General features: G+C 35.5%; 1 protein-coding gene across 1 annotated transcript; it reads left to right on the top strand.

Moving 5' to 3' along the window:
• The first annotated feature begins 18832 nt into the window (after positions 1–18832).
• On the top strand, positions 18833–25736 carry LOC149793075 (uncharacterized). Its single transcript, XM_089966973.1, has 4 exons — positions 18833–18991; positions 20211–20441; positions 23675–23764; positions 25315–25736. The coding sequence occupies exons 1-4, from the start codon at positions 18889–18891 to the stop codon at positions 25575–25577; spliced, it is 687 nt and encodes a 228-aa protein (XP_089823099.1). The 5' UTR covers positions 18833–18888; the 3' UTR covers positions 25578–25736.
• The last annotated feature ends 28 nt before the right edge of the window (positions 25737–25764 follow it).

The following is a 25764-nucleotide window of genomic DNA, read 5'->3' as shown; positions in this document are numbered from 1 at the left end:
AACAATATGGAAAAATAATGACGTTTATGCTCGGTCAACTGCAGTTTACTGATTCGTTACATTTTCTCAATTCGTCCTTGGATAAGTTCGTGAGCAATCTTGTGGTGGAAAACTTCAGGGTGCCAGCGACTCAAATACATAAGCGATTGGAATACATTTGTTGAAATTCACTTACCACAGATCGAACTGTTTCATTCGCCTCTGTCACGTGAAGGTATTCTAGAAAATCTTGTTCGAAGGAGAAGCACGAAACACAATTATGTTGTAATTGGGAATGCCTTTAACCAATATCCATCGAGTGCTTGAATTTCGCCAGCAACGTGTATACAAATAAATACGGATCTGCTTACAGCGGCCACAAATGGGTTTTGAGAAGGATTTTTTCAAACTTAAGAACAATGCTGTGTTTGGTATGACGATAGAGAATATTCGGACTCGGATTCAAATTGACATTGTCCGTTATAGTGAACAAGATAAGCTTCAGTGGCTTATTGCTTCTCCGGCAGTTGCAGTTTGTTGTAAAAATCGAAACTTAAGCTCACAAAACCATTTTTTGTTGGATCGTCCGTGCTGGATTTGTCGAAGCTGCTTATGTACGAGCTTTACAAGCATCGGGTCAAGATGCTGTACACCCATACTAACTCGTTGCTAATGCACATCACAAGCAACTCGTGCGCAGAATTGGCTGAGCTAAGTTCTCCTAACAAGTTTAATACCAACGATGTTCCAAAAGAACATCCGTTGTTTAGGAACACCAATAAAAAGTTTCTTGGTATATTTAAAAATGAAGGCTTTGGTAAACCAATTGAGAAGTATGTAGGATTGCGCCCGAAAATGTACTCTTTTATGGTTGGTGGGTCAAACAAACATTAAAAAAGCTGAAGTCCCACGCATTATTGTGCAAGAGTATCTCCGGCGCGAGATGTACGTAGAATGTATTCGAGACCTATATGCTTTTAATAGTCACCTACCTAATAAATCTTGGCCTTATTAACTACATTAATGATCGATCATGCGATTCGATCTCAGAGTGTAGGATAAAACCCATTTAGATCATGGATCACGTTTACGTGTACGGATATCAAATTGATGTTTTGTAATGGTTCATGTCTGTACCATAAAGCACCAACTCGATTTACTGGTGATTCACCGGGTATTGGTTGGTTGTTAGAACCAAGTAGTGAATCAAGCAATGTACCAGACCCATAGTATTGTATCCACGGATGTGTTTTTATCCAGGGTATTTACTCCATGGTGCTTCAGGTAGTTTTGCCAATGCAGCAGTGATATCACAGCCGACTTCTTTTTTAAATCGAAACGCTTAGTTCCACCGATAGACCTGGATGGTCTAATAAACGTAAACATCTTTCTCCACAATGAATACAAGTATCTATATTTCATCTGCCACCATCGCCAGACATTGAAAAACGTATAGAGGAAGAAGTGCAACAAATACATCTACAACAAAAAAAAAGTATATGAGGAACAAAATAATGAGAAGCATATGCGTATTGGGAACGCCGAGAAAGTGTATATAATGAACAACAGCAACCTGCTTTTGAGGAACAAAAAAAATATAAACCAGAAACGAAAGTTTCTAAAACGTGCACACGTACTCCCAACGGGAAGAGTTTCCAGTGCATCCCCCAGCAAAAATAGCCTACAAAAAACGTGCGAAAGCACAATATCCGAATTTGACACTCCGGAAGAACATTCCGAATGGATATAATAACAAATAAGAAGGTGGCGCCAGCAACAGCCAAAACAAGGAGAATGTCTTGGTGGTCTAAGTGACCCTAACGACCTCATAAATCCATTGAAAACGATCGTGGGATCGATTCGTACCGGAAATAAAACAGTCGAAGCTGTTAATGAGTCTGCATCAGTATGTCGGCAGTTGCTCACAAATGAGATCATGCACAGAAAAACCATATGCATTAACTGTTTGGTTCATATTGTAAGTCGTCTTTGAGAACATTTCTTGGTTGGCCCAAAGATATTCACGTAAATCAAAAAAAAATTGCATTCAGGATTCACAGGACTTGATATCATCATCGGATGACATTGAGAGTATACCTCAGATCAGTTTAACCTTGAACACTATCAGTGGTAGAAAGCATGTCTAAAAAGGCCTGCGTTGTAATATACTCTTTGTATTTTAACAAACTTTGAAACCAGGTGATTTGATATCAATTATCCCCGCAGTACCTGTGTATTTCAATGCAATGGTAAGTGGATTAAGGTTTAAACCATGAGTAGAGTGACAAGGAGTTATTTTTTATTATTTTTTTTTTACTGATCACAGCTCCGCGTCACTATATGACTCTGGCTGCTTCCTTGGGCCACTTCACCGTCGTGGATTATTAATGCTAATATTCCAAGAATTGCACAACGTGTGTGGCTTGTTTGCTAAATGAGCTAAAGTCACTGGGATAGTGGCCGTAAAATAGAAAAGTAACCGAAGTCCATATCCGCCGTACTCATACGACTAGTATCGTTTGGCACAAATGAGGTAAAATAGTATTCGATGATCCAGTGGTTTATATATCGTTGTTAAAAACAACAGGTTGAATTATATCTTGTAGCAAAACAAACATTTTAAATAAAGGAATTCTTTGATATCTATAGCTTCAAAGATTCAGGTTATCCAACCCTGTTTCCTCATATATAATTGCCTTTTCTCATAGGCTACAAATGTATTTTTGCAGTGATTCTTTCGCATGCATATTACAATTATCGCAGATACAGTTAGCATAGTCTCTCGTGTATATGATTTACACACCCTTTCTAAGGAGATGCGTCCCAATCTATATTTCAAATTCTTCAAACCATCAACTTTATTCCAAACCGTTTGAGACAAATGTGAGCTTGCCATACAGCTTTACTAGAAAAATATACATTTAGGCTTTGTCTCGGTAAAAGGTCACTACCCAGCAACGGTACCAGTCCTGCACCTTTCGATTGTTCAAATTTAGGATTCGACCAGCCTCCTTTCGATTTTTCAACGATTATATATAATGCAGTGAACCTTTAATATATGCTAACATTAACAATTGACCAAGGATCGATCCTTGTAGGACTCCTGCATTAATAAATTGAAAATCAGAGAGTATGGAATTTCAGAACAACTCTTTGTCTTCTTAAAAACAAGTCATATTTTAACCAAAACAGTAAACGAACGCCAATTGTTCTAGGTTTAATTAGGTATCCGAAACACAATCTAAAGACGTACTCATATCAAAGAAAATAGTACTACCTTCCTTTCCATTATCTAGAGCTAAACAGATTGTAAGATAAATATCTAGTAACTGATTTGTTGTAGAGCCACCTGGTGTAAAGCTTGATTTATTCGGTTCAATCAAGTTATGTTTGACAATAAAAGTAATTATGCAAATATTTGTAGACACATTCTTCAAAGACCTTGAATAAAATACAAAGGAGCGATATTGGGTGATAGCTTCAAACATTTGTTCTACATTTGTTTTATATACTGGCACCACATATTTCAATTTCCAAGAATATGGATATATTGAGGTCTTAAGGGAAATCTTAAATATCCGATACAGTGGATACCTAACTGAAATTGCAATTTTTGTAAGTAACTTTGGATGCAATAAATCTGGACCACACTCTTTGGATCAATTTAAGCCAATTATAACGCTATATACGTCGTCTTCTCTAATGTTGATGCTAGAGATAGCCGCTACGACAAATGATATATATCTTGTTCTATCACGGTATACATTTGCATTCTAGACTGTTCGCAAATGAAATCGTAAATAGTTTAGCTTTCTCTCCATCATTTGTCACCATAAAACCGTTTATAATGAATGAATCACAAACATTCTTATTAGAATTTCCCTGGATGTATTTAACAAATTTCAACCACTCCTAAGAATTACCTAAACAAGTTTTGATTTTGTCTCCCATACACTGAGTATGGAAAAAATTAGATTCACGTATTTCACTAATGATTGGTTTTGTTTTGTTTTCGACGATATAACAACATGTATTGTATGGATTTCGCTTGATCGTAAATCCTCTTCTTTTGTCTAATGCGTTTTCTGATTTCATTACGCATCAAAGGTGGGTCTTTAGTTCGAATAATAACGGGGTTTACTTACTGCATCCCAAAGCAGACTTGAGAATTTAACAACCTTATTAAAATCGTTTGTTTCAAATGTTTCATTACACAGAACATTACGAAGAAATGAATTTAACCAAGAATACCAGTCTCCTTTATACTATAACCATATTACTCTCTTATATTACTCTAATTTTTGGTAGTAAATTTTAAGGTGGCATATACACGGCAATCATATCTGACTCCGCTAGAGACCGTTCCGGTGGCCTAAGTGGTTAGAGCATTCGCCTCGGATTTGGGAAGTCGCGGTTTCGAACCTCGGCTGTGTCATATCAAAGACTTATTAAAACGGTACTAGCAGCTGCTTCGCTTGGCGGTTATCATTAAGAGGTTAGTGTTAGGACTAGTCGGCCTGGTGTCAGGATAATGTGACTGGGTGGGACATCATGCTATATGTCTGCGGCATGATGCCCCAGTGCTAGACATCACTATAAACTGTCACATTGCAGACATTGTAGCGATATGACTGGAAAATTGTTAAAGCTATGTTAAAAATCCAAAACACACAAACACATTGACTCCGCTAGAGTGAACTGGATCAAGACACCAACACTAGATACAATTTCGGGGTCCAACACAATTATTACATTAAAATCTTAGTACACTCTGTAGAATGTGTCGTTTAATTTAATAATTGCTGTAGATTACAAGAGTGTAGCAAAGTAGGAGTCTTTTATTATTAGGAACGAGACAATTTTCATTAAAATCTCCCATAATAATTAGATAGTCTAGTTTAGTTTTCTGTGTTCTCTCAATGCTTAATACAACACGATTCACTATTTGGTGATCTGTATAGCTCTCCAATCAGTAATTTATTCCTAGTTATTTCTAAGCAAATACGCTATATCCCCGGAAAATCAACATCAGGTCGTAGAATTGCCTGGATGTTACTCTTGACATGTATATCTACCATTTCCAAGTGTTTCTTTTTATCCTTACGGAATGGATTAGTATAATGAATCTTTGCATTGTATTTGCATGAATGTCTTATTTTGGAGAACAGGAAGTAACAATCTCCCTGACGAATTAGTAAATTAATCAGAAGAAAACGACCAAGATATTCATAGTTTCTCTTTTTGTTTAATAGATTTTAATCATAATATTATTCAAGTTATATATTATTTTTTAAACAAATTTGCTTGTATTATTTTTCATTCACTGTACGTCTATCTGACTGTCATTTCAAATGTTGTATTGTTATTTTAGGTAACAATTTCTCTGAAGTGATTCATTCATTAAGTAGTTGATTAACTATTTAATAAATTTAAATACCTGTACTCCAAGTTTCAAATATTATATAGGCACTTATCTCTTTCCACTTTAATTGCCTGCGCCAATTTGCATTTATGGATAGCCAAAATCATATTATGACAGAGTCCACAAATATTCGCACAGGATCACAAATTGTGTTCTGATGTTCTTATTCTCTAGATCCTGTCCACGCTTTCATTATTAAGCAGTATTGCTCAAACCTCAATAATGAAATCCATATTCAAATTATTGAGCCTTGGATTTGGTTTTCCATAAAGTATCCTAATATAAACAAGTCAAAATCGACAACGTTGTGAATTATTTTTCACATTGGAAAAATATAGGAAATGAAAAGCATTGGGAAAATATAGGAAGTGAAAAGATGTGAAAAATATTTAACCATTAATATTGTTTATTTTACATTTGAGTATATAATAAAATAAGTTGTTTTACAAACTGAACAATTCCTTGCAAATAGTGACTGATATACGCTTGTAATCAAATGCTGCTCGTTATTACACACGTCCAGCGGCACACACACACACATAAACTGATCTAAATTTTATTACAAGATAGACTTAAGGTCACCATACCTGATCAGGACACAATGATGTCGTAAACGGGCTTTCCTGTTTATGGCAGATCACATTAGTTGCTGAGGTAGAGAGTCATGGGCCACTTAAACTTTTTAAACTTAAACTTTCTAAAGGAAAACAAAGTGTGAAATATCCTATAGGGATACAAAAACATTTCTAGACCAATCATTCCTTTCAAAACAAAACTACACACTCATGTCCATAGTCTATAGTGACAATCTGGAGCTGACCCAGTAATATTTTGATAACTATTGAAAACAATCTAGTTTCCTTTGTCACAATTCGTTATCTCCATAGAGTTTTGTGCAAATAACAAACAAGCTAAGACATACGGTCACAGTGGTAACTAAAAAGTATCCCCATACGTTTATCCTGTGTTCCAATGTCATTCAAACTTCCACGGAATTAATCACGTACTGATTTTGCATATGATGCCTTGTGTTATACGGAACCAGAAATACACATTACAACAATATTCCACTATATATAAAACATTTATATCGGAAGGCCCGCATATTTCTGAGCAATGCATTAAGCCACTGTTGTTCGTTAATTGCAAAGCTACCATTCGATATATATATATATATATATATATATATATATATATATATATATATATATATATATATATATATATATATAATTCGTCCTATTAAACGGTAAATGTATATTATAAAGTGCACAGGCAGACAGCAAATCAACAATGGAATGTTGCTATCATTGGTATCCCAATGTTTAGCGATGTATACTAACTACTACAGAGTAGAAATTACTGTGTTAATAACTTACTTCTATAGCTCAGTCACTATGGGTACTATATTTAGAATCAAGAAATTCTGGTATAGATTCCCCCAAAATAGTGTTTCTACATAACTTGAGAACCACTTTAGTGTCTGAAGTTGAATATTAAAAGGTAAAGTCCCAAAAAGTGTTTTGAAGATATCATTGCAATAATTAAATAATTGAAATGAAATCAATGTAACAGCTAAAGTCATATCAACGTGACAAAGATTGCAGGTCATGCTAAAATTAATTCTAATATTAGGATATATGGTCCTGAAGAGAACAATCTATAAATATCCATATAGGTTTTGTCTGTTATTGAGTCAAGAAGCATAAGCAATAATGGCATAAAAGCAATAAATCAAAACTGATCTTATGACTACCATGCAAAGATTGCTCATATGACTGACAAACAAACGTATCTTATGACTAACATACAAAAACTGATCATATGACTTCTATGCAAAGACTGGTCATATGAATGACATACATACATTGCTATATGGATAACATACAAAGATGGGTCATATGACTGACATACAAAAATTGATCATATGGCTAATATACAAAATTCCGACCCAGGATGTAAAGTGCACAAAAAAGAGACTGAGCATATAGTACAACTGAATGCGTAGAAAAGATGTGCGTTTAGCTTACATTGAAACTGGAAAACTTACGATACCCATGACACATCCCATGAGATGGCAACTTGTGCAGTTCTATATACTATATTTCCAGCGGCAGAACCTTTAGATACAAAGCTGGGCATGTTGCAAAACTTTATGGCAAAATTTAGTGTTGTAAAACAAAAAGTTAGAAATATATGCAAATTAGACGGTAGATGTTGCATTAAGTAAACTCGAATCTATCTGGAAGCAATAGAACATATCCTTCAAAATAAAAGATATCGTTCTATACGGCAGGTATCTAATCTACACTCGTATATAGAGCAAAAACGTGTCATATCACTACAAGCCAGGTAAAAAGGTTAGATACACTTAATCAACGTTATCTGCACCAAATACTCAACATTTCTCACCCATGCGGCAGAGAAATCTATCTGATTTTGCTAAACTTACTTTTATTATGTCACAACCTTACGTATGGGTTCATATATGGTCATAAGTATAGGCTCGGTTATATTAGATAATAATTTATGCCGTACTTCTTCAGCCAATACATTAGGTACATTTTCAGTCCATATATGAGACCACTTTCTTAGTCCAATTTTTAACTCCATTTTCAGGTGCCATTCACTCACTCCTTTAAGTATATTTTCTGCTAATCTGTCCATTTATATTCATTATTTACTATGTTTCCTTGCACGCTTTCGTTTTTCTACGCCATCTTAGAAGTAATTTGAGCAAGATATACAATAGTTGTATTAGCTGATCAAAATGTTCCTATCTCTAGTCATATTTATTTCATTTTATTACGCTTTCTCATACAGTAGCACATGACTCGCTGTAAGTAAATTTTATGAATGATGCGATAGTAAAATTGAGGAATTGGCACATTTCTTTTTCTGTAAATCTGGTATGGTTACCGGTAAGCTGCGGTGCTTGGTTCCTTCAAGTGCCTTGTAGTCAGTGAACATACAACGTCGTTATACATCTAACCAACAAACACATTTCGTAATGACCAACTTATATCAAACTTCTTTTATCCTAAATTCCCTCGCGAAAATGAAAGTTCTTCCATCCCAGAGGTTAGAAAGAGCCCTTTTATAAATTTATTTAAATCATACTTCAAAAGTGTGTTTACAGCCCCAATCAGTAAGTATAAAGGTGGGATAAATGGGCAGACTTTACACACTAGACTGAGACTTGAGTGTAGAAATCTCAATGCGGATCCTTTCAGAAATCATTAATCGTCTAATGACAAAAGTCACATATTCCAATCATCTGAATTCACTATGTGGTCAAGCTTAATTATCAAAGCTTTCTACAAGTGCTTCCAGTTAACGATTACATAGATCATCTAATTTTACTCTGTGGCCATGCCTCAAAGTCTGAGCTCTCTGTAAGTTCTAATCAGACAGTTGTCTGAGCGAAGTTTCATCGGACTAAGATTGCAGAAATAACAAAAGTGTGCCTGTCACATTTTAATTACGTTATGCGGGTTATTTGTTTTTACAAATGATAGTTTTTACACTGAACCAACACTACGCCCAACCTCCCTTTTTATGTTAAGATTTGACAGAAAAGAGCTATTTTGAATACTTTCGACTAACAACGAGGCGCAAACAATCTGAATGGGCCTCATTCATGTTTAAAGTTCACTGGTGTTAAACCAAAGTAGCATGCATAGAATAAACTCTTAAGTACCTCAAGTCTGAGATATTTACCGCTGTAGCATACAAACATAAATATGTAAACCAAGTAGGCTGTTTATCTGCAGCCCACGTTACGTATTTAATCTCCAATATTCGTTTAACTGTGTAAGGCAGACAACAAACAATCCAACTAATTTTCAAGCCTAACTCAAAGTAAATGTTAACTAAATTGCAGATCTAGTTTCTGCGTGAATGTATAAACATATAGACCATGCTTTCAGATTCATTCCCTCTACATTAACATTTCGGAGACTGTCAAAATACGAAACTCTCCAGTGAAACCTAAAAAGATTACGATCACGTTCTCTGTAGACCTTTCAAAGGCATACGATTACATGGAATCGCGTGATTTCACCATTTGACCAAGCCTAAATATTTGATCTCTCTGAAAGCGTTCCCAGACAAACATGAATTTACATGGAATTATGTGTTTCACTCTGTGACCAAGCTTAACGTTCATAGCTCTCTGTAAGCGCTCCCAGGCAACGGAATTTTTTGGAACATGTGATTTCAGTCTGTTCCCAAGCTTACATATCTGAGTTCTCTGTTGGCACTGCCAGACAAACGATTCCATGGAATATCTCACTTCACACTCTGACCATGCATCCATACTCAAAAGCCAGAGCTCTCTATCAATGTTTCCGGGCAACGATTACATTGATCATCTGATTTTCATTCTATGGTCAAGTTAATAGTTAGAGCTCTTCGTAAGCGTTCACAATCAAAGATTAATAGATCATATAATTTCATATTGTGGCGAAGCTTAACAGCCAGAACTCTGTTATTAATCGTCCTTCAAGTTTAGTTTATGTGAATACGTGAGTGGCTAATCAGGTCAATGTGTGACCTGAATTGTCTGAGGCAAACTGTACGGGGGATGCCGCGTGGGTTTGCTTGATCAATAGAGAACGTGCTGCAGTTCTGAGATTTACGTTGCCCCCGCTTCTTCAAGGCCTCTGCGATTCTCCCGCATTCAAGGTATGTAGCGCTAGTATGGATGATGATGCGCCAGGTAGAACGTTCTCGTGCGAATCATTTTAAGGTTGAGGGGTCCTTGTTAAAGTTTTCCAAGGTTGATTGGAGGGAGTCTTTCAAGCGTTTCTTCTGACCACACTGAAATCGCCTTCCCTATTTCAGTTCGCCGTAGAAGATCTTTCGTATTCGCTCTTCTTCTAGAGCATCAAGGACATTCAGAATCTTGGCTTCGACCTTCAGTGTTCAAAGACTGTGCATCACCCTAGATAATTACACTCTCAGTGTTCGAAGACTGTACATCAACCTCGATAGCTATCCCCTCAGTGTTCAAACACTGTGCACCATTTTTAGCTTTGGACCCTCAGGGTCTGATGTGAATGCTACTGATGTATATTTTCTGACAGGTTGAGAAAACAAAACTCCGACCAATTTACAAGCAAGATGATAGCATGAAGGGAGATCATAGAGAATTATTATATTTAAAAATAAACGAAGAAAGCCAAAGTGAAAATTCCAACGAAGTAAAAATATGCCATTAAATATCATCAGTAAGATAAATTATAATTAAATTAAAATTTGATTTTCATTGGATGCATGGATTTTACACACAACAATGGACACCCACGTTACTGCATTGACTTCTATTTTCTTTTAGGACTCCCGTGTTCTGTTGAAGGTAGCACAGGGAGACAACTGAAACACTTATGTATATCTATCTGTACGTACTGTCGTCTTTTTAACGTCGTCCTCTATAGGATATGATTATAATGTAATACATCCGGGTATTCATAACCCCATGAATGATTATCCATTGATGGGTGCTTTTCTAGGGAAATGTTTTTGAAGAAACCAGTCTTCAACTTCACCGTTTATTATTTGTTCCAGCATAATATCGGGCTTTATTGTGCATATTTTTTTCTTCTTTCGTTGAAATGTAATGTTTTACATTGGTGATCATATCGCAAAATTGTTATCGAGAGTATCGAAAATAAGCAAGACATTTTAAAATTTTAACACTTGAAAATGATCTGAGCGACACTCAACCCGCCTTTCTCTCTCTCTCTCTCTCTCGTTTATACATTGTAGCTTTTTTCTATGCAAGTACATAAAATAAGGGACATATGTTAGCAAGATAGGCTCTTGCTAAATTAATGGTCACCATAACAGCAGTACTTTTGAATGCATTCGACGCATTTCTTGATCAGAAGGAACAACTTTTCTAAAAGCATTGCAAAACAGCCACTTAACTTCATGGACTAATACATATACTCAAAGTCGTATATTTCAACCTAAGCCTGGATTACACAAAGCCATATCATAGCCATGCGCTTAGAGCTTCTAAAGATTAGGCGCTATACAAAGTCCTCATTATTATTATATCAGGAACTGTATTTTCCACGGGCAATTATCATGAGCTGTGTATATGTGCAGCGACATATCACAAAATAAAAGAAGACAAGATTATGCCCTACTTAAAAAAAAGGAGCTAACAGTACGGCACTTGATAATACATAAGACAAGGACAGAAAACAACACTGTAACACAGATATTAATCAAGGTCATCACAGCTAGATATTTGGGTATAGTTTATTTACATACATTAAATTTTTAGCATTGAACATTCCAGGATAAAATTAATGATGTAAATGTATAAAATTGTATTCTTTTCTAAGTGATTATGTAGACCATTTCCTAGTAAGGCAGCTGCATATTTAAATGAGTTTTTGCCGTGTGTTGAACTTTTAATTCTTGCGACATCTAATTTATTTGAATATCTAGAATTGTATTTCAACTCCTTCCAAATTTGGGAGCACACTCATTCTAAATTTTAAAAGTCTCAAGAACCTTAGCCCTAAGCCTGCATACCTACAGGATTGGAATTTTTGTTTTAAGTAAACGTTTACGATGATCTGCGTGAATAATCATCATGCATAAGACTTAGAGCACGCTCTTATGTTATTTCAAGTTCAGTAATGTTAATGTCACTGAATCAGTGTCAGACCATGGCACAGATGTTGAATTCGAAAGTATAAATGTATATATGTTTGTCAGTTGGATGACACTAGTTACCTTCTCATTAATACATTTCAAGACAGACAGTTGTTTTAAAGGTTTCCTACAATTTATTTATATGTCAATCGAATTGCAGTTGATAATCAATGTCAGTTCCCAGCAGTTTAACAATTTCGTCACAGTTCATGACTGCACTGCTCCTAATAAGTACATACTTAACACTAAATGACTTTTTCCCACAGCTAGTGCTTGAAACAAATCAGGGTTGACCTGCATTATGTTCGCGGTGAACGATTCAATCAGACTGTTGGCCTGTTCTTTTAAGTGTGTCAGTCAAGTCTAGTGGAGAAAAGAATAAAGTGTTATCATTAGCAAAGTTTTTAAAAATATATGTATATCTGTCTGTATGTCTGTATGTATGTATGCGGAGGTAAATAGCAAAAATAGCAAAGGCAAAAGCATTTCCTAAATTCTCAGGAAGACATTCATCTTCAACCAAACACAAACCCTTGAGTCCAGTCTTCGCTTAGAACATCACCTATGGACGCATCTCACGGTCAACTTTGCCGCTAACGACATGCAGGAGGGTGCATGGGGCCTACATCTCTGAGCCCACAGACAGACAGACAGACAGACAAATGAATGGCTGGCTGGATTTGTTAGTGGACTGATATATATATATATATATATATATATATATATATATATATATATATATATATATATATATATATATGAGAGAGAGAGAGAGAGAGAGAGAGAGAAGAAATTATTGTTGGGAGCAGTGTATGTTGAAAAGTTAAAATAAGATATAGTCGATTAAAATATATTTAAAGTAAATAAAAATAACTTGGGAACGATTGAAGCTTCTGAATTACAAGTTTATCAGAACAAAGATTTATATTTGTTGTTGTTGTGGGGTTTAACACCATTTTTCAGCACACGATAGGATATACATGGCGGCCAGTATTAATGGTGGAGGAAGAACCCGGGAAAACCCCCGGAAAGAACCACTGACCCACGAGAAGCTACTGGCAGGCTTTCTCACACACCCACATTGGCCGAATCTGAGACTCGAACCCACGCAGGATTTATATTTGTACAGACGCTTGATTGTGCATGAGGGAGGGGAAGGGGTTCGAAAATTGTATTTAAAATAAAATTACTGTTGAATCAGATATTAAGTACACACTCATACACAGAACAGGTCCATGAAAAGAGACTATTAATAGGGTCATGCATTATCTTCCTTTCACTTTCCGAGTGCTTTACATCCGGACTCGAGAGAATTGATGAAACAGGATATATTTTGATACAATAAAGATCATGCATAAAATTTAATGTACAATACATCAGTTTACACATTCAGTACGTGAATTTTTCAGGGAAAATTTAAAGATTTCATTTTCATATTTTCCGAAAGAGAATGATCGCATCGTCCACTTTTCTTTTCGCGTGAAGCGACACACCTTTATCAAGCAAAATCTCTCCAGCCCAACACACCCACCCGAGCCCGCTAGCATACACACATCAGTCAAAAAACACACGCAAGCCATTGAAACTGTTTACAATATACTAACACAGTTATAAAGATCATAAAACCTCTGTGGGGAACATAGATCCATGTATTCTGGCTTACACATAATGTTGATTCCTCTTTTCTCACGTACATCCGGGTAGGACATAAAGGTCTATCATTTGTTTTCAATGCATGTGCTAATTTCGGATTTAATTGTATGTAACGGTTGTACTACAGAGGGTTCAAAGAGAATGCGTTTGCTTTTTATGTAAATCACAGATCACTTTTGAATTGTTTAGCGAATTTACAAGATGGAAAGAGCACTCAACTAAGAATAACAATATTATGCCCCCCAAAAAACACCAGCTATTCTGATCGGGTTTGCACATGTCAGAAAGTTATCAACAAAAATTTCACTGCAATGAATAAATGGGACTAAATGAATGAACAATCTCACACATGACATTTAAATATTTTGTCACATTCATTTTAGGCTTCATGGCACAACTGGAAATATCCTGAACCACACCTTAAATCTTTATACGTCAGTAATTATGGCTTGAAAAATGGTTCTGATAAAAACAGGCTCAACCTAAATCTGTAGAAAAATAAATCAGTTTTGGGTTTCCGCTGCACTTACACAAGGATATGAGCAAAACAAGACATTTTACGAAGAGATTTTTAAACAGAGATTGTTTTCATTTTATATGGAATTCAGTGGTCTATTAGTTGAATTGTCAGGCAAGCATGTTAATCCCAGACACAGCTCATCCAAAAGCAGAGAAGCATTCATCGGAACCATTTCAAACTGGAAAGATGAAGTTGAAGACTTGAAAAATCACTCCTCCTGCAATTACCACATTGACTCTGTGGTCAGATATGAAGCATTTAAGAAACCCTATAAAAACCCAACATTACGAATTGATGGTATGATTTCTGACAGCAATGACACAAAAGTTGTTCGTAACCGAAGAATATTGAAATCCATTGTAGAAAGTCTTGTGTGTTGTGAATGACAAAGCATTGCTCTCATGGCCGTTGGAGTAGAAACGAAACGTAACAGAAGTATAAATATATGTAACTTTAAAGAGCTCGTGTCAATGCCGGTGACATACTGAGTAAAAAACATATTTTGACTTGTGCAAGTAATGCCAAATACACTTCCAAAATGTCTCAAAATGGGTTTTTGCTCTGTAGATAGCAATTAATTCAAGAAGGAATTGTAGAAGATGGCACAGTTTGAACTATTGGACATTATATTAAGTTCGATGAGACGAATGTATAGACAGCAGCAACGGGGAGAACCATGAGATCGTCTATAGCTAAACCAAGGATGGACAACCTTATGAACAGTTACACCAAATTATCGCCTGTGAACAAGTCAAAAGAGAAGCCATTTGTACCAAAATAATACAATATCTGAAAGACGCAGGAACTGATATTCAGCTTTGTTGATCCCAAACAATGAATGGCGACTAAAATATGCGAGGGAAAACATTGGATGTTACAAAGCAGTCTCCAAAGGCCATCTATCACTATCGTTCCAGTCTCGACTTAAATTAAGTAATTTGAAAGAGTTGTGGGGCCAAGGAACTACATGTCATGCTTGAGACTTTAAAACATCCCCAAAATGATGTAGACGGTTTCACAATCGAACAAAAGCCTAGATGAATCCCATATGTATTAGAAAGGCAAAATTCAAGCTTTCTGTAAAGCAAGATGGGTGCAAAAAGAATACATTCCTGGAAGACTTCTAAGAAATGGACGAAGCTTTTTAGATGTGCTTCGAACCAGTATCTTCCCGAGAGTGGGAATGGAATAGCAAGGCGACTGTACATGCAAACGGATTGATGAAATGCATAACTGACCCAAGTTTCATTGTTTCCTTCAAAAGATCGCGGATACTTTAGTGGACTAAGCAAACATCTGTAATAGGTCTCGTTGGATATTATCCAAGCATATTAAATGGTAGAGGATATCATGGTTGTTGTATCGGCTGTAAGAACTGCTGATGTGGTATGAATATTATCTAAGTACAACATAAACCATGTCTGTAGACTTACAACAGAACCACGAGAAATGAGAACGACTCCAAACTCGGAATGAATCGGATGGCTTAATTTCTTCCTTATATACACCTTCTACTGTTGCTATATTTCATAATATACCCCATGTGACGGATCATACAACTCATTTTTCCTCGGACCTGCCTATTCATTTCACCTAGCCCAACCAATGGGAAGTCACTAAATTCTTCTAGAAAGTCAAAACCCATCATCCAACGAAAATGTAATCCAAAGGCGCCATTAAGTCTAATTACTAAGATTATTGCTAATAATTTTCAACACGTGCGTAAGATCTACTAATAGATCCTATATAATGTTAAGCTCTTAACAGACTCAGGTCACATAGGCAAATTCTAAGTAAAAATATTCTGTAAAATTTACAACCATGAATAAAAATTACAAAAAATAACTTAAATTATATACCAGGAGTTACAAAATATAGAGATACAAAATATCCAGCTACGCTGTCTGACGTCAATGTTGTAAGAGCAAATCGTTCCATGAAATGTATCCAAAACAACCCAGAAAATACAATAGGAGCAGACTGTTTTAACGCGCTAATGTCGCTGTACGTTCGTGGACCCATTGACAGGAATGAAATAGTAGAATATTTGCAAGGAAACATTCTTCAGAATTGATTCTGCTGAATCCATTAGCCGGGTTGAAACGCAATACGGTACTTTTCCAAATTTACAACTCTGTGCCAAAGGAATCATGATTGTTATACTATTGCCACAATTATTTGGCCTCTATTTTATCACATGTACGTATTTTCATTGTGATATCAGTCTAACTGAGACTCTGTACGACATATAAATAATCAGAAGCGATTTGATGAAGATTCAAGGAATACAAGCATCAAATTCTAAAGCCCAGCTGTTCCAATCGCCCAACAAGAACACATGCGGAGTTTCATCGAGTCTGACCAGAAGCTCATCCTCAGTTCATCCAAGCTTTTATGAATGAGTATACTGAACCCTCAGGAAGTAAATAATCTATTCCCAATATGAAAGAAGATTTCATTTGAAGGAATTCTTTGGGAACTTTTAAACCAATATATATATATATATATATATATATATATATATATATATATATATATATATATATATATATATATATATATATATATATATATATATTGAAAACTGTTCCATCACAGTTTTATATATTTCCTTTGATTTTCTTACAAGCAGAGCTATGCCACCGAAGGCATGCTTGGTACTGTGTTTAATGTTCAATCCCCTAATCTCATGATCTGTAAAACAAATCACGTCCACTTCTCCCAGTTTGGTGTCAACAAGACACATGAGATCATGTTTGCTGTGAAAAGATTCAGTTCAGGGTAAATTAACTCTTTTGACGATGGACATTCCAATAGGAGAAGCTGGTTTTAATTTGTATTTATTTAGACATGACTCATCCGATTGAACTATTTGCTTATATTATCAACACCGGCTTGTGTGTGTGTGTGTGTGTATATATATATATATATATATATATATATATATATATATATATATATATATAGGGGCCCCGAGTGGCCGAGTAGTCTAAAGCGCTCTCCGTTACGGATCACTGCCATCTCACCTCTGTCTGCGTGGGTTCGAGTCTCTGATTCAGCCAATGTGGGTATGTGAGAAAGCTTGCCAGTAGCTTCTCGTGGGTCGGTGGCTCTTTCCAGGTTTTCCCCGGGTTCTTCCTCCAGCATTAATACTGGCCGCCATGTATAGCCTATTGTGTGCTGAAAAATGGCGTTAAACCCTACAACAACAATATATATATATATATATATATATATATATATATATATATATATATATATATATATATCAGCAATAGCAGCTTCATTCAGCACCACTTCCATTGTGGACACGTAATATCTCCCATTGTTATTCACGTGCCCGGATTTGTGCACAATTTCCTCGTGAGAAGAAATCAGTTTTGTATCATCGATTCAAGTTTCATTTAATTGTAAGTAGTTATGTAGGTAATGTTCAGTTCCTGAGTAATGCATGCCGCATGAAATACTGGTATCACACTCATCATGCTGCACCAGGATAAAATCTACTGCGGTGTTTCTAGCTTTATATCTCAGATAATTGCAACTAAAAGAAACTAAGATAAAGTATTTACTTTGTAACAGAATGGGTGGAAAGTATGCATGTATCAGTTCAACGGCACATCAGCACAATAGTGGCAAAGCGGCACAGATTAACGATACATAGAAAGAATTAGTACAAACAAATTAAAACATTATAAGATAAAACCTTCCAAACCAAGTAAACGTCAGCACAAATGTCAATACAGAAATTTGGAATAAAACAAAAGAAAATCTAGGAAGACAAATCCTTCCAAGGAAAACCCATGCACGACCCCAAATATGTAAACACAGAGAATTTATAAAGGCGTTAGAAAGAAAATCCTTCCAGTGATATATATATATATATATATATATATATATATATATATATATATATATATATATATATATATATATATCTGAATTAATGCAAGATAAACTGTCAAAGGTGCAGTGTTGGTAATAAAGAAAAAATAATAAAAATAATAATAACAATCGCAACAAAAATAATAAATTAATTTCATTGGCGGAGGATATTACCGGGCAAACTGACACGAAAAAGGTGTACTCGCGGTGGGTGAGTCCAGACGTGAATTGGAGTAGTGTTTCTCGTTCACACAAATTCGCCATCTGTTCGCATCTGCAGTATCCTAGATTTCTCTGCAGAGTCACGTTTATATGTCCGTTGATGTAAATGGATGGGTGGAGGGATGTGTTTAAGGACAACACCGTTTCAATATGCTGTCTAGTCTTTTGGTAGGGACTATATATCTAAATGATTACGAAGTTAATGAACCGAATGGTAAAAACACCACTACATTCGGATGATTGCAACGTAGACCACGACAATGCCTCGTTATTTGACAGCAAATCTACTTCAACATTTAATATATTAGTATTTGTACCGTGTATTACAATTCAACCAATTTCTAAACGCTAAATTGACAATAAGAATGGTTTGGTGGAGCGTTCTATCCCTTCCGTAGGAGGCGGAGCGTTGTTAAGTGTCGTGTCTTGGTTAAAACTGGATCTAATTTGATGTACTTCTGAATGGAGGGTATATAAAGACGTGCAAATTGATGGTATAGTACTTTACCGCCTTAGCCCTCTCGGAATCTTGGTCATGGCACGAATCTCGATCTTCATCTTGCTGGTTGGTGTCTGGATGGGCGTCACTGCAGGACGGTTTGTACTGGATGAGACGGGTTTCCGAATTGAGGATGAGGGTACGATCTTTCATCTTTTGTTGTCTTATTCTGAGGTAAAACTGACCCAAGCTCTATTATTTCGGTCTTTTATTTCAATCTTTACTATTCACAGATATTAAAGACTTTCTTTTAATTCAACGATCAATAACTTTGGGATATATTTTTCTCATATCATCTAAAATCTATTATATACCTGTTGGAATTGTATTCTCGTTTTGAATGATTCCCTGGTATTGGTAATATATTATACATTCGCGGTAAGAAACTGCAGGAGAGGTGACCTGCCGGAAAATATTGCAACAAAATAATAGTGTCATCAAGAAATTGGGCATGATTTATAATGCTTACATGTGATGAACAACTCAGAAAAAGATAGATCTCGTGTTCTCTTATAAGAGAACCAATTCATGCTCTGAACTGACAAATGTTGCTTCGTGCTTAAGCTAATTATAAAATCTTTATTTTCACAATGGGATTGCCTTATGGCACGGACAATTTCTTTAGCTTGGAGAGAAAGAGTGAGAAACTATTTCAGGAATTTCTTCATGAAACATCGATTGACAATAGCTATTATTACATAATTATATTATTACAAATGTAAACGACATTTATATGAGGTGACTTAATTGCATTTTAAGTACTGAATTATAGTCTTTCGGCTTGCAAAACATAATATTTAATTCCTTTTCTTACCTGCTTCTCGTGCATCGGTGGTTCTTCCCGGCGTTTTCAAGGGTTCTTCCTCCACCAGTTATACTGGCCGCCATGTATAGAATATATTGTGCTAAAAATGGCGTTAAACCCTGCAACAACAACAGCAACAATCCTTTTCTTACCTTGAGATAATCTGCAACCCAGGTGAAAGGATTGTGCACTGTGACATGAGTGTTGTTTTTAATTCTTGTTTATTTTTTTTTTTTTATTATTTTAGATTTATCACATTTAATTAATTTTGGCCACCTAACGTGATGATGTTTTCAGTAAGTGATGATGGAAAACCCTCACGGTTATTACAGTTTGTGTATTCTCTCACATGAACAGACAAGATCAGGGGTTGATATCGCTCATAATCATCCTATTCCAACAGGAGAGTTAATTTAGGAAGAAGTGAAAGCTTCACGATAGAAGTTGCCCAATATTAACATAATTACAATTTGATTAATTATCATCTGTTCGGTAGATACGTGTTTTACTTGCAATAAAATGGTTTGGCCTTTTTTATTTCTTATTCAAATAGACAATATTGCGCTTTCTGAGGACGGTTTGATCGGTGACCCTGATGTGGACTTGGATGCAGCTGTCCTTAAGGCCATATTAAGAGGGGAAATCCCCCTGGAAGGATTACTGGGAGAGGGAATTGTCCACGACCTCGAGACTAAGTTGGTGGATGGCCCTTTAAAGTTAAGTAGCTGGTCAAACTGCTTGACAATCAGCACAAAGATACTTGGAATCCAAGTGAGTATTCAAGGTAAACTCTACAATCTTTTAATTTCTTTAAAAAGTTTTAAACAATTTTTAAATACACTTTACTCAATTATCGGACCATAATCTGTACACTTAAACGCTTTGTATCGTATATTTTTACTTTGTATTTATTTACACATGATATGATTTTCAATAATTCAATGGTGGGTTTTTTTTGGGGGGGGGGGTTTCGTGACTGTTCTGATTACATATATTCCAGCACGTGTCAACCTAATATCGTAATATTTAACAAAGTTTTTCCCAAGGATATTTATTTATTGTTTGTAATACTACTTTCGAATTATGTTATTTACACAGCCAACTCATGCTTTCACATTACACCTATCACTGCGCGCGAGATTTGGAATAGATTATCTATATCCTTATAGTTTGGACAAACAGTTATTCGGCGCGATGTTAAAACAAATTACGAATTTCTTCAAAATAATAGAAATTACCTACAATTTACATACAATTTTGCCCGTTAGTTTCTGACAACTCGTTTGTGTAGTTTGTAAATATCTGTGTATCTAATTTGCTCCTTCTTCGTAGAAGATGGGCTGATTTAAGTGGCTTGCGTTTGGTCCCCAGATTCTGAATATTGGTATGAAGCTATTTGTAAAACAGTGTTCAAACCAAAGCATGTTTACATCAAAATAATGGTTTTCAAAAGGCCAAGTCAAGTTTTCTCCAAACAATTCGAACACGAGCTGATTCAAGTTCCATCTCTAGATTTTCATCTAACATAGCAAGATAACAAATCTACAGTCAGCCTTATAATTTTATAATTTTATCGGAAACAAAGAACGAACGAGAGAAAGCTGAAAAAAATTCACAAAGTCTTTACTTCTACCATTTTGTTTTAAAATAGCTAAAGATCGCAGACTTTTAATTTTTTTTACTTGAGTGTGATGTCCGCTGTTAAAATTTTTGACGATACCAGGTCAAAAAATAGTAACATGAATTTCTCTGTAATGTACTTAGTGTTACGTATATCTGATTTAATATATATTTATTTTAATTTAATTGTTTGTTGTCAGTTTTACATTTTTTTTATTTTTCTTACATGCTATTGTAATGTAAATTTATTCATTAGAGATGATATTTTTCCAGAAAATTGCTTGACCTGATTCATTCTTTTCATAAACACCAGGTGTTGGCCTGGATGCTGACCTTGATTCAAAACTAGTAAACAAAGTTCTATTTTTATTTTAAAATGATTGGTTGTTGTCAAGGTTATGATGGGGCTTTGGGTTTAAGATGTAAACAACTTTTTTAAAAATTTTATTTCTTAGAGAAAATGATTGGTTTTCGTCAGGGTCATTTTTGGTGTAAACATGATCATGTGACCCCCCACCCCACCCTTTTCGATTTCGCAATTCCGTTTTTCCATTACGCATTTGTTAGTTTTAAAAGAGATGTGCAGAAAGAGAATTATCAGTTTTGGGCTTTTACTCTTGGTATCAAGTTGTTTTCTTTATTATTGCCAGATTTTGAATTAGTTATCTTCAGATCATTTGGATTTCAAAAGGATTTTTTTTCCTCTGGAAATATTTGAGCAGTGCTCATATAGAATTTTTGGGAAGACATTGCTTACAAATTTTATTCTGATTTCCATCACAGGAGTGTTATTTATAAGGAACTGTAAACGACAACATTGTACAGACTACAGCATACGTCATCGTCATCCATCTTGGATTTTCCATCAGGATTCGAACTTGAATTTATTAGAACATTTATTACTAGGACTTTTGCAATTTAATTTGTGGATTACTTTTAGATTATTCTTGGATTATTTTTAGATCTGATTCTTTAAACCGTAAGTTTTTTTTCATTTTTTTTTTCATTTTTACAGAATTTTTCCAGGGAAATAAATTATTTGTTAAATTTTAAAAAAAGCTTGTTGTTTTCACTCTTTCTGTGTTACTGTTTATTCGAGCCTAAACAAGAAACTTTTGGCCATATCTGGCAGAGCTGGGTGCGACTAAAATTTCTGTACCGCAATATATCGCGATATTTCTAAACATACTGCAATACGTACTACTTCAGACTGCAGTTATATTAGGGGCCAACAATTTAATGTTCTGAGACAAGGACGTGACATTAGCTGGAAAAATATCTTGTTATGGGTTATAGCAAAACGTCACCATATTACATCCATGAAATTATTTCACAAAAAAATCATCTTGAGATACAAGAAAATAAAATATTTCAGTTAAAAAGAAACCGCATCCCCTCTCGAAAATTTAGCAGTCATTAACTTAGAGCACGTGAATTTGATGTGTTATATCAAATGTTGTTCAAGTTGTAGTCCAAAAGCTGTAACTAAAGTGAAATGATTAAGCTTACATCATAGTTTTTATTAGAGACCTTTTTGATAAGAACTGTAAGTGTTTACACATAAGCCAACACTTTATTATCTATACTATTGATATCATGGGCAGAGGAACGTTGAGTGGGATGCCAACACAGGGGCAATATATTTATTAACGAGGGCCAGTAAACATAAAACACACGAACTGGACAAGTGAGAAAATATTTAGTGAAATTGAGAAATTATGTCAAAGAAAACTGATCAAGTATAACCTTAGGATGATTCTTCTTCTTACAAATGAATGCGTGTCCTTAACACATTAACATACGCTAGTAAATGACAAAAAAACTGATATTTATTTTCGTTTTTTTATTCTTATATGTTTCCAAATAGTTGGTCTTGATGCTATATTTATCCCATTTGGCAACGACGAATGTGAATAAAGGATAATTGAAATAGTTGTATTTTTCACAGTCAAAATTAATTTGTGAAAAATACAACTGTTTTACGAAAGTATTCATATGTTTTTGAATTATTTTGATATGTAAAATGAAAACATGCTGTTAATAACATTAAATTCGAAACCAGATTACTCGGGAATTTACATGCATTCCTCACTTGCGAAACTCGGGCTGATTTATCGTCCTAGTGAAAATGAACCATCGCACGTACCACAGGAAAACAAATATACTGCAGTAAACCAGTAATAACGCGCATGTTGATAAGTTACATTTCCCAAGAGGCGATTCCTGCCATTGGGTGAGAAACCACATCAAAACAGTCTAATAAGCGCTACAGTCTTTACCGTCTAAGATTAAGTAAGTAGAAAATATCATCGTATGCCAATAACACTAAAACAGCAGTGGCAGCAATACGAACAGCAACAAGAGCAATAATAATAATAATAATACCAATCATTTCAGTATGCGTAACCATTGAATGGCTTAGCACAAATATGGGCTTTCGGGTCACCATCCAGGTTGGAAGCAACACATACGTCCAAGAAATCTCTGGTATGTTCTCTCTCTCTCTCTCTCTCTCTCTCTCTTACCTCTGCACAAGGTTCCTGTCGAAATGTAATATAGGCAATTACCAATGCGACTTTGTTCATGGCTCTTATTTCCAGACTCATTACTAGCACCTCGTAGTGAGAGTAGTTTTCCCCTGAAGCTTTACAATAGCCAGTTAGGCGTCATGTCTCAGTCCGGCATTGATTTACTACGTCTAACGTCTACGTTTTTACATTTAGCGTCAGTACTAAAATGTTTAAATGTAACGCGAGTTGTATAACTGTTAGACCTGCGTTTCTGATGAAACGTAAGACACAATTGTACCCATTACTTGGATGTGGAAGGTCGAAAGTAATTCCTATTGCACTCGCTTTAATATATATATATATATATATATATATATATATATATATATATATATATATATATATATATATATATATATATATATATATCTTATTTTACCAAGTGGGGAAACATGTGCTTGGGTTAGCAATGAGAAACAAGGATGGTCGACCAACCAGAAAGATATTTTGCCTAATTTGTCCTAGGTCACCAGATACCAGTGTAAATAAATTCCGAAGATGAGGACGGTACGGATGCCTATCGTCCTCAAAGAAAGATGACTTGAGCGAAGCAAGAAATCAAGAAGATAACAGCGAAGGAATTATTGTAATAAATTGCTTTGCGGTGAAGTGCCTCAGAAGGCTTTCCACTACTCTGGCAATATTAAAGGCGATGAAGGGAATCGTTCTTTGTATCTACTTTGCATAGGCAAGAGCCAAGGTTGGAGAAGATTTATCGAGCGCAGATACCAATCCCTAATCGGAGTAAAAAGAGAGTACGAACGGCAAGGGAGAAGGATCGCTACCTAAGCTGCTATAAATTTTCGTTTACGTAACCCCCTTACACGCCACAATAGTTATGATCTACATCATGAAGAACATGAATTCGCCCTTATCCATTTCATGTTAGGGGCAACAAATGGTTTGAATATTTCCAATGAATACATTGTACCATCTGTAATGGTAAAAGTTATGAATGAACCACGATGCCGTAAGGAATGAAATATCAAAGCCTTCGCGTCACGACGTCACTCTGTATCATTTTGTCACTGATGTTGATGCCGTGCAAATGTAAGATCTTCCCATATTTAATGTAATTCACAACAGCCGGCCCCATTACTGACGTTATACGATAACATTTTTCGCCACTGATGTTGATGCCTGGCAAAGGTAAGATCCTCCCATACTACAAGTAGTTCACGACAGCCTTCACGTGCCTTGCGTCACACTAACATTTTACCAATTAATACTGATCACGTGCGTACATAAGTTCCCTACCATGTTTGAAGTAGTCCCCGACAGCTATCACGTGACTGACGTTATACGCTAACATTTTACCATCGATGCTGATGACGTAGGTAGATAAACTCCTCTCATGTCAAATAATTACAGCCAACATGTGACTGACAATTCATTATTTGATTATTTTAAGTAATTTACCACGTGAAAATAGGGTAAATAACGGTAATCTTTTCTTGTTATTGGCAGTGAGTAACCCCCCTTCACTCTGTTACGGAATCCCTGGCATCGAGTTACTAAAGGTATGTGTCCAGTTCTACAGCATCGACATATCGAAGAAGTCCGGGTGTGTACGGCTTAAGATTTCGTTTTTATCTTGGAACATCGGCTGCTTTGACTTCTTGCATACGGGCAAGGAAGAACGCATGTCACAACTTCCCCATACTGGTCAGCTTATCGTCAAGTCGGAGACTGTCAAAAAGCCTAGTAGGGTCATGTTATTCTACAAATAAACAGCGGCAGCAATGTCGGAAGTCACAGACACTGAGGATTAGTGGCGATGGTGTCCGGCCTCAAGTGTTAAATACGCCTGGTCTCAACAGAACTGCATCTGATGTTTATCTTTCTTATTGATATTAATTATTAAAAAGAAAACATTAAAAAAAAAAAAATTCTTCAATTTATCCTTCATTGTAAACT

Source organism: Sinohyriopsis cumingii, chromosome 8 (genome assembly GCF_028554795.1).
Source record: "Sinohyriopsis cumingii isolate HCF-2022 chromosome 8, ASM2855479v2, whole genome shotgun sequence".
NCBI classification, from domain to species: Eukaryota; Metazoa; Mollusca; class Bivalvia; order Unionida; family Unionidae; genus Sinohyriopsis; species Sinohyriopsis cumingii.
Note: the sequence above shows the minus strand (reverse complement) of the source record. Positions and strands in the feature narration are given on the sequence as shown.

What these genes read in the sequence shown, in the direction of transcription:
- LOC149793075 (XM_089966973.1), top strand. Translation starts at nt 18,889, where the DNA reads ATGGCACGAATCTCGATCTTCATCTTGCTGGTTGGTGTCTGGATGGGC. An exon ending in TTTCCGAATTGAGGATGAGG is followed by an intron (nt 18,992 to 20,210) that starts GTACGATCTTTC and finishes TTATTCAAATAG; the next exon opens with ACAATATTGCGCTTTCTGAG. An exon ending in AATCCAAGTGAGTATTCAAG is followed by an intron (nt 20,442 to 23,674) that starts GTAAACTCTACA and finishes CAATCATTTCAG; the next exon opens with TATGCGTAACCATTGAATGG.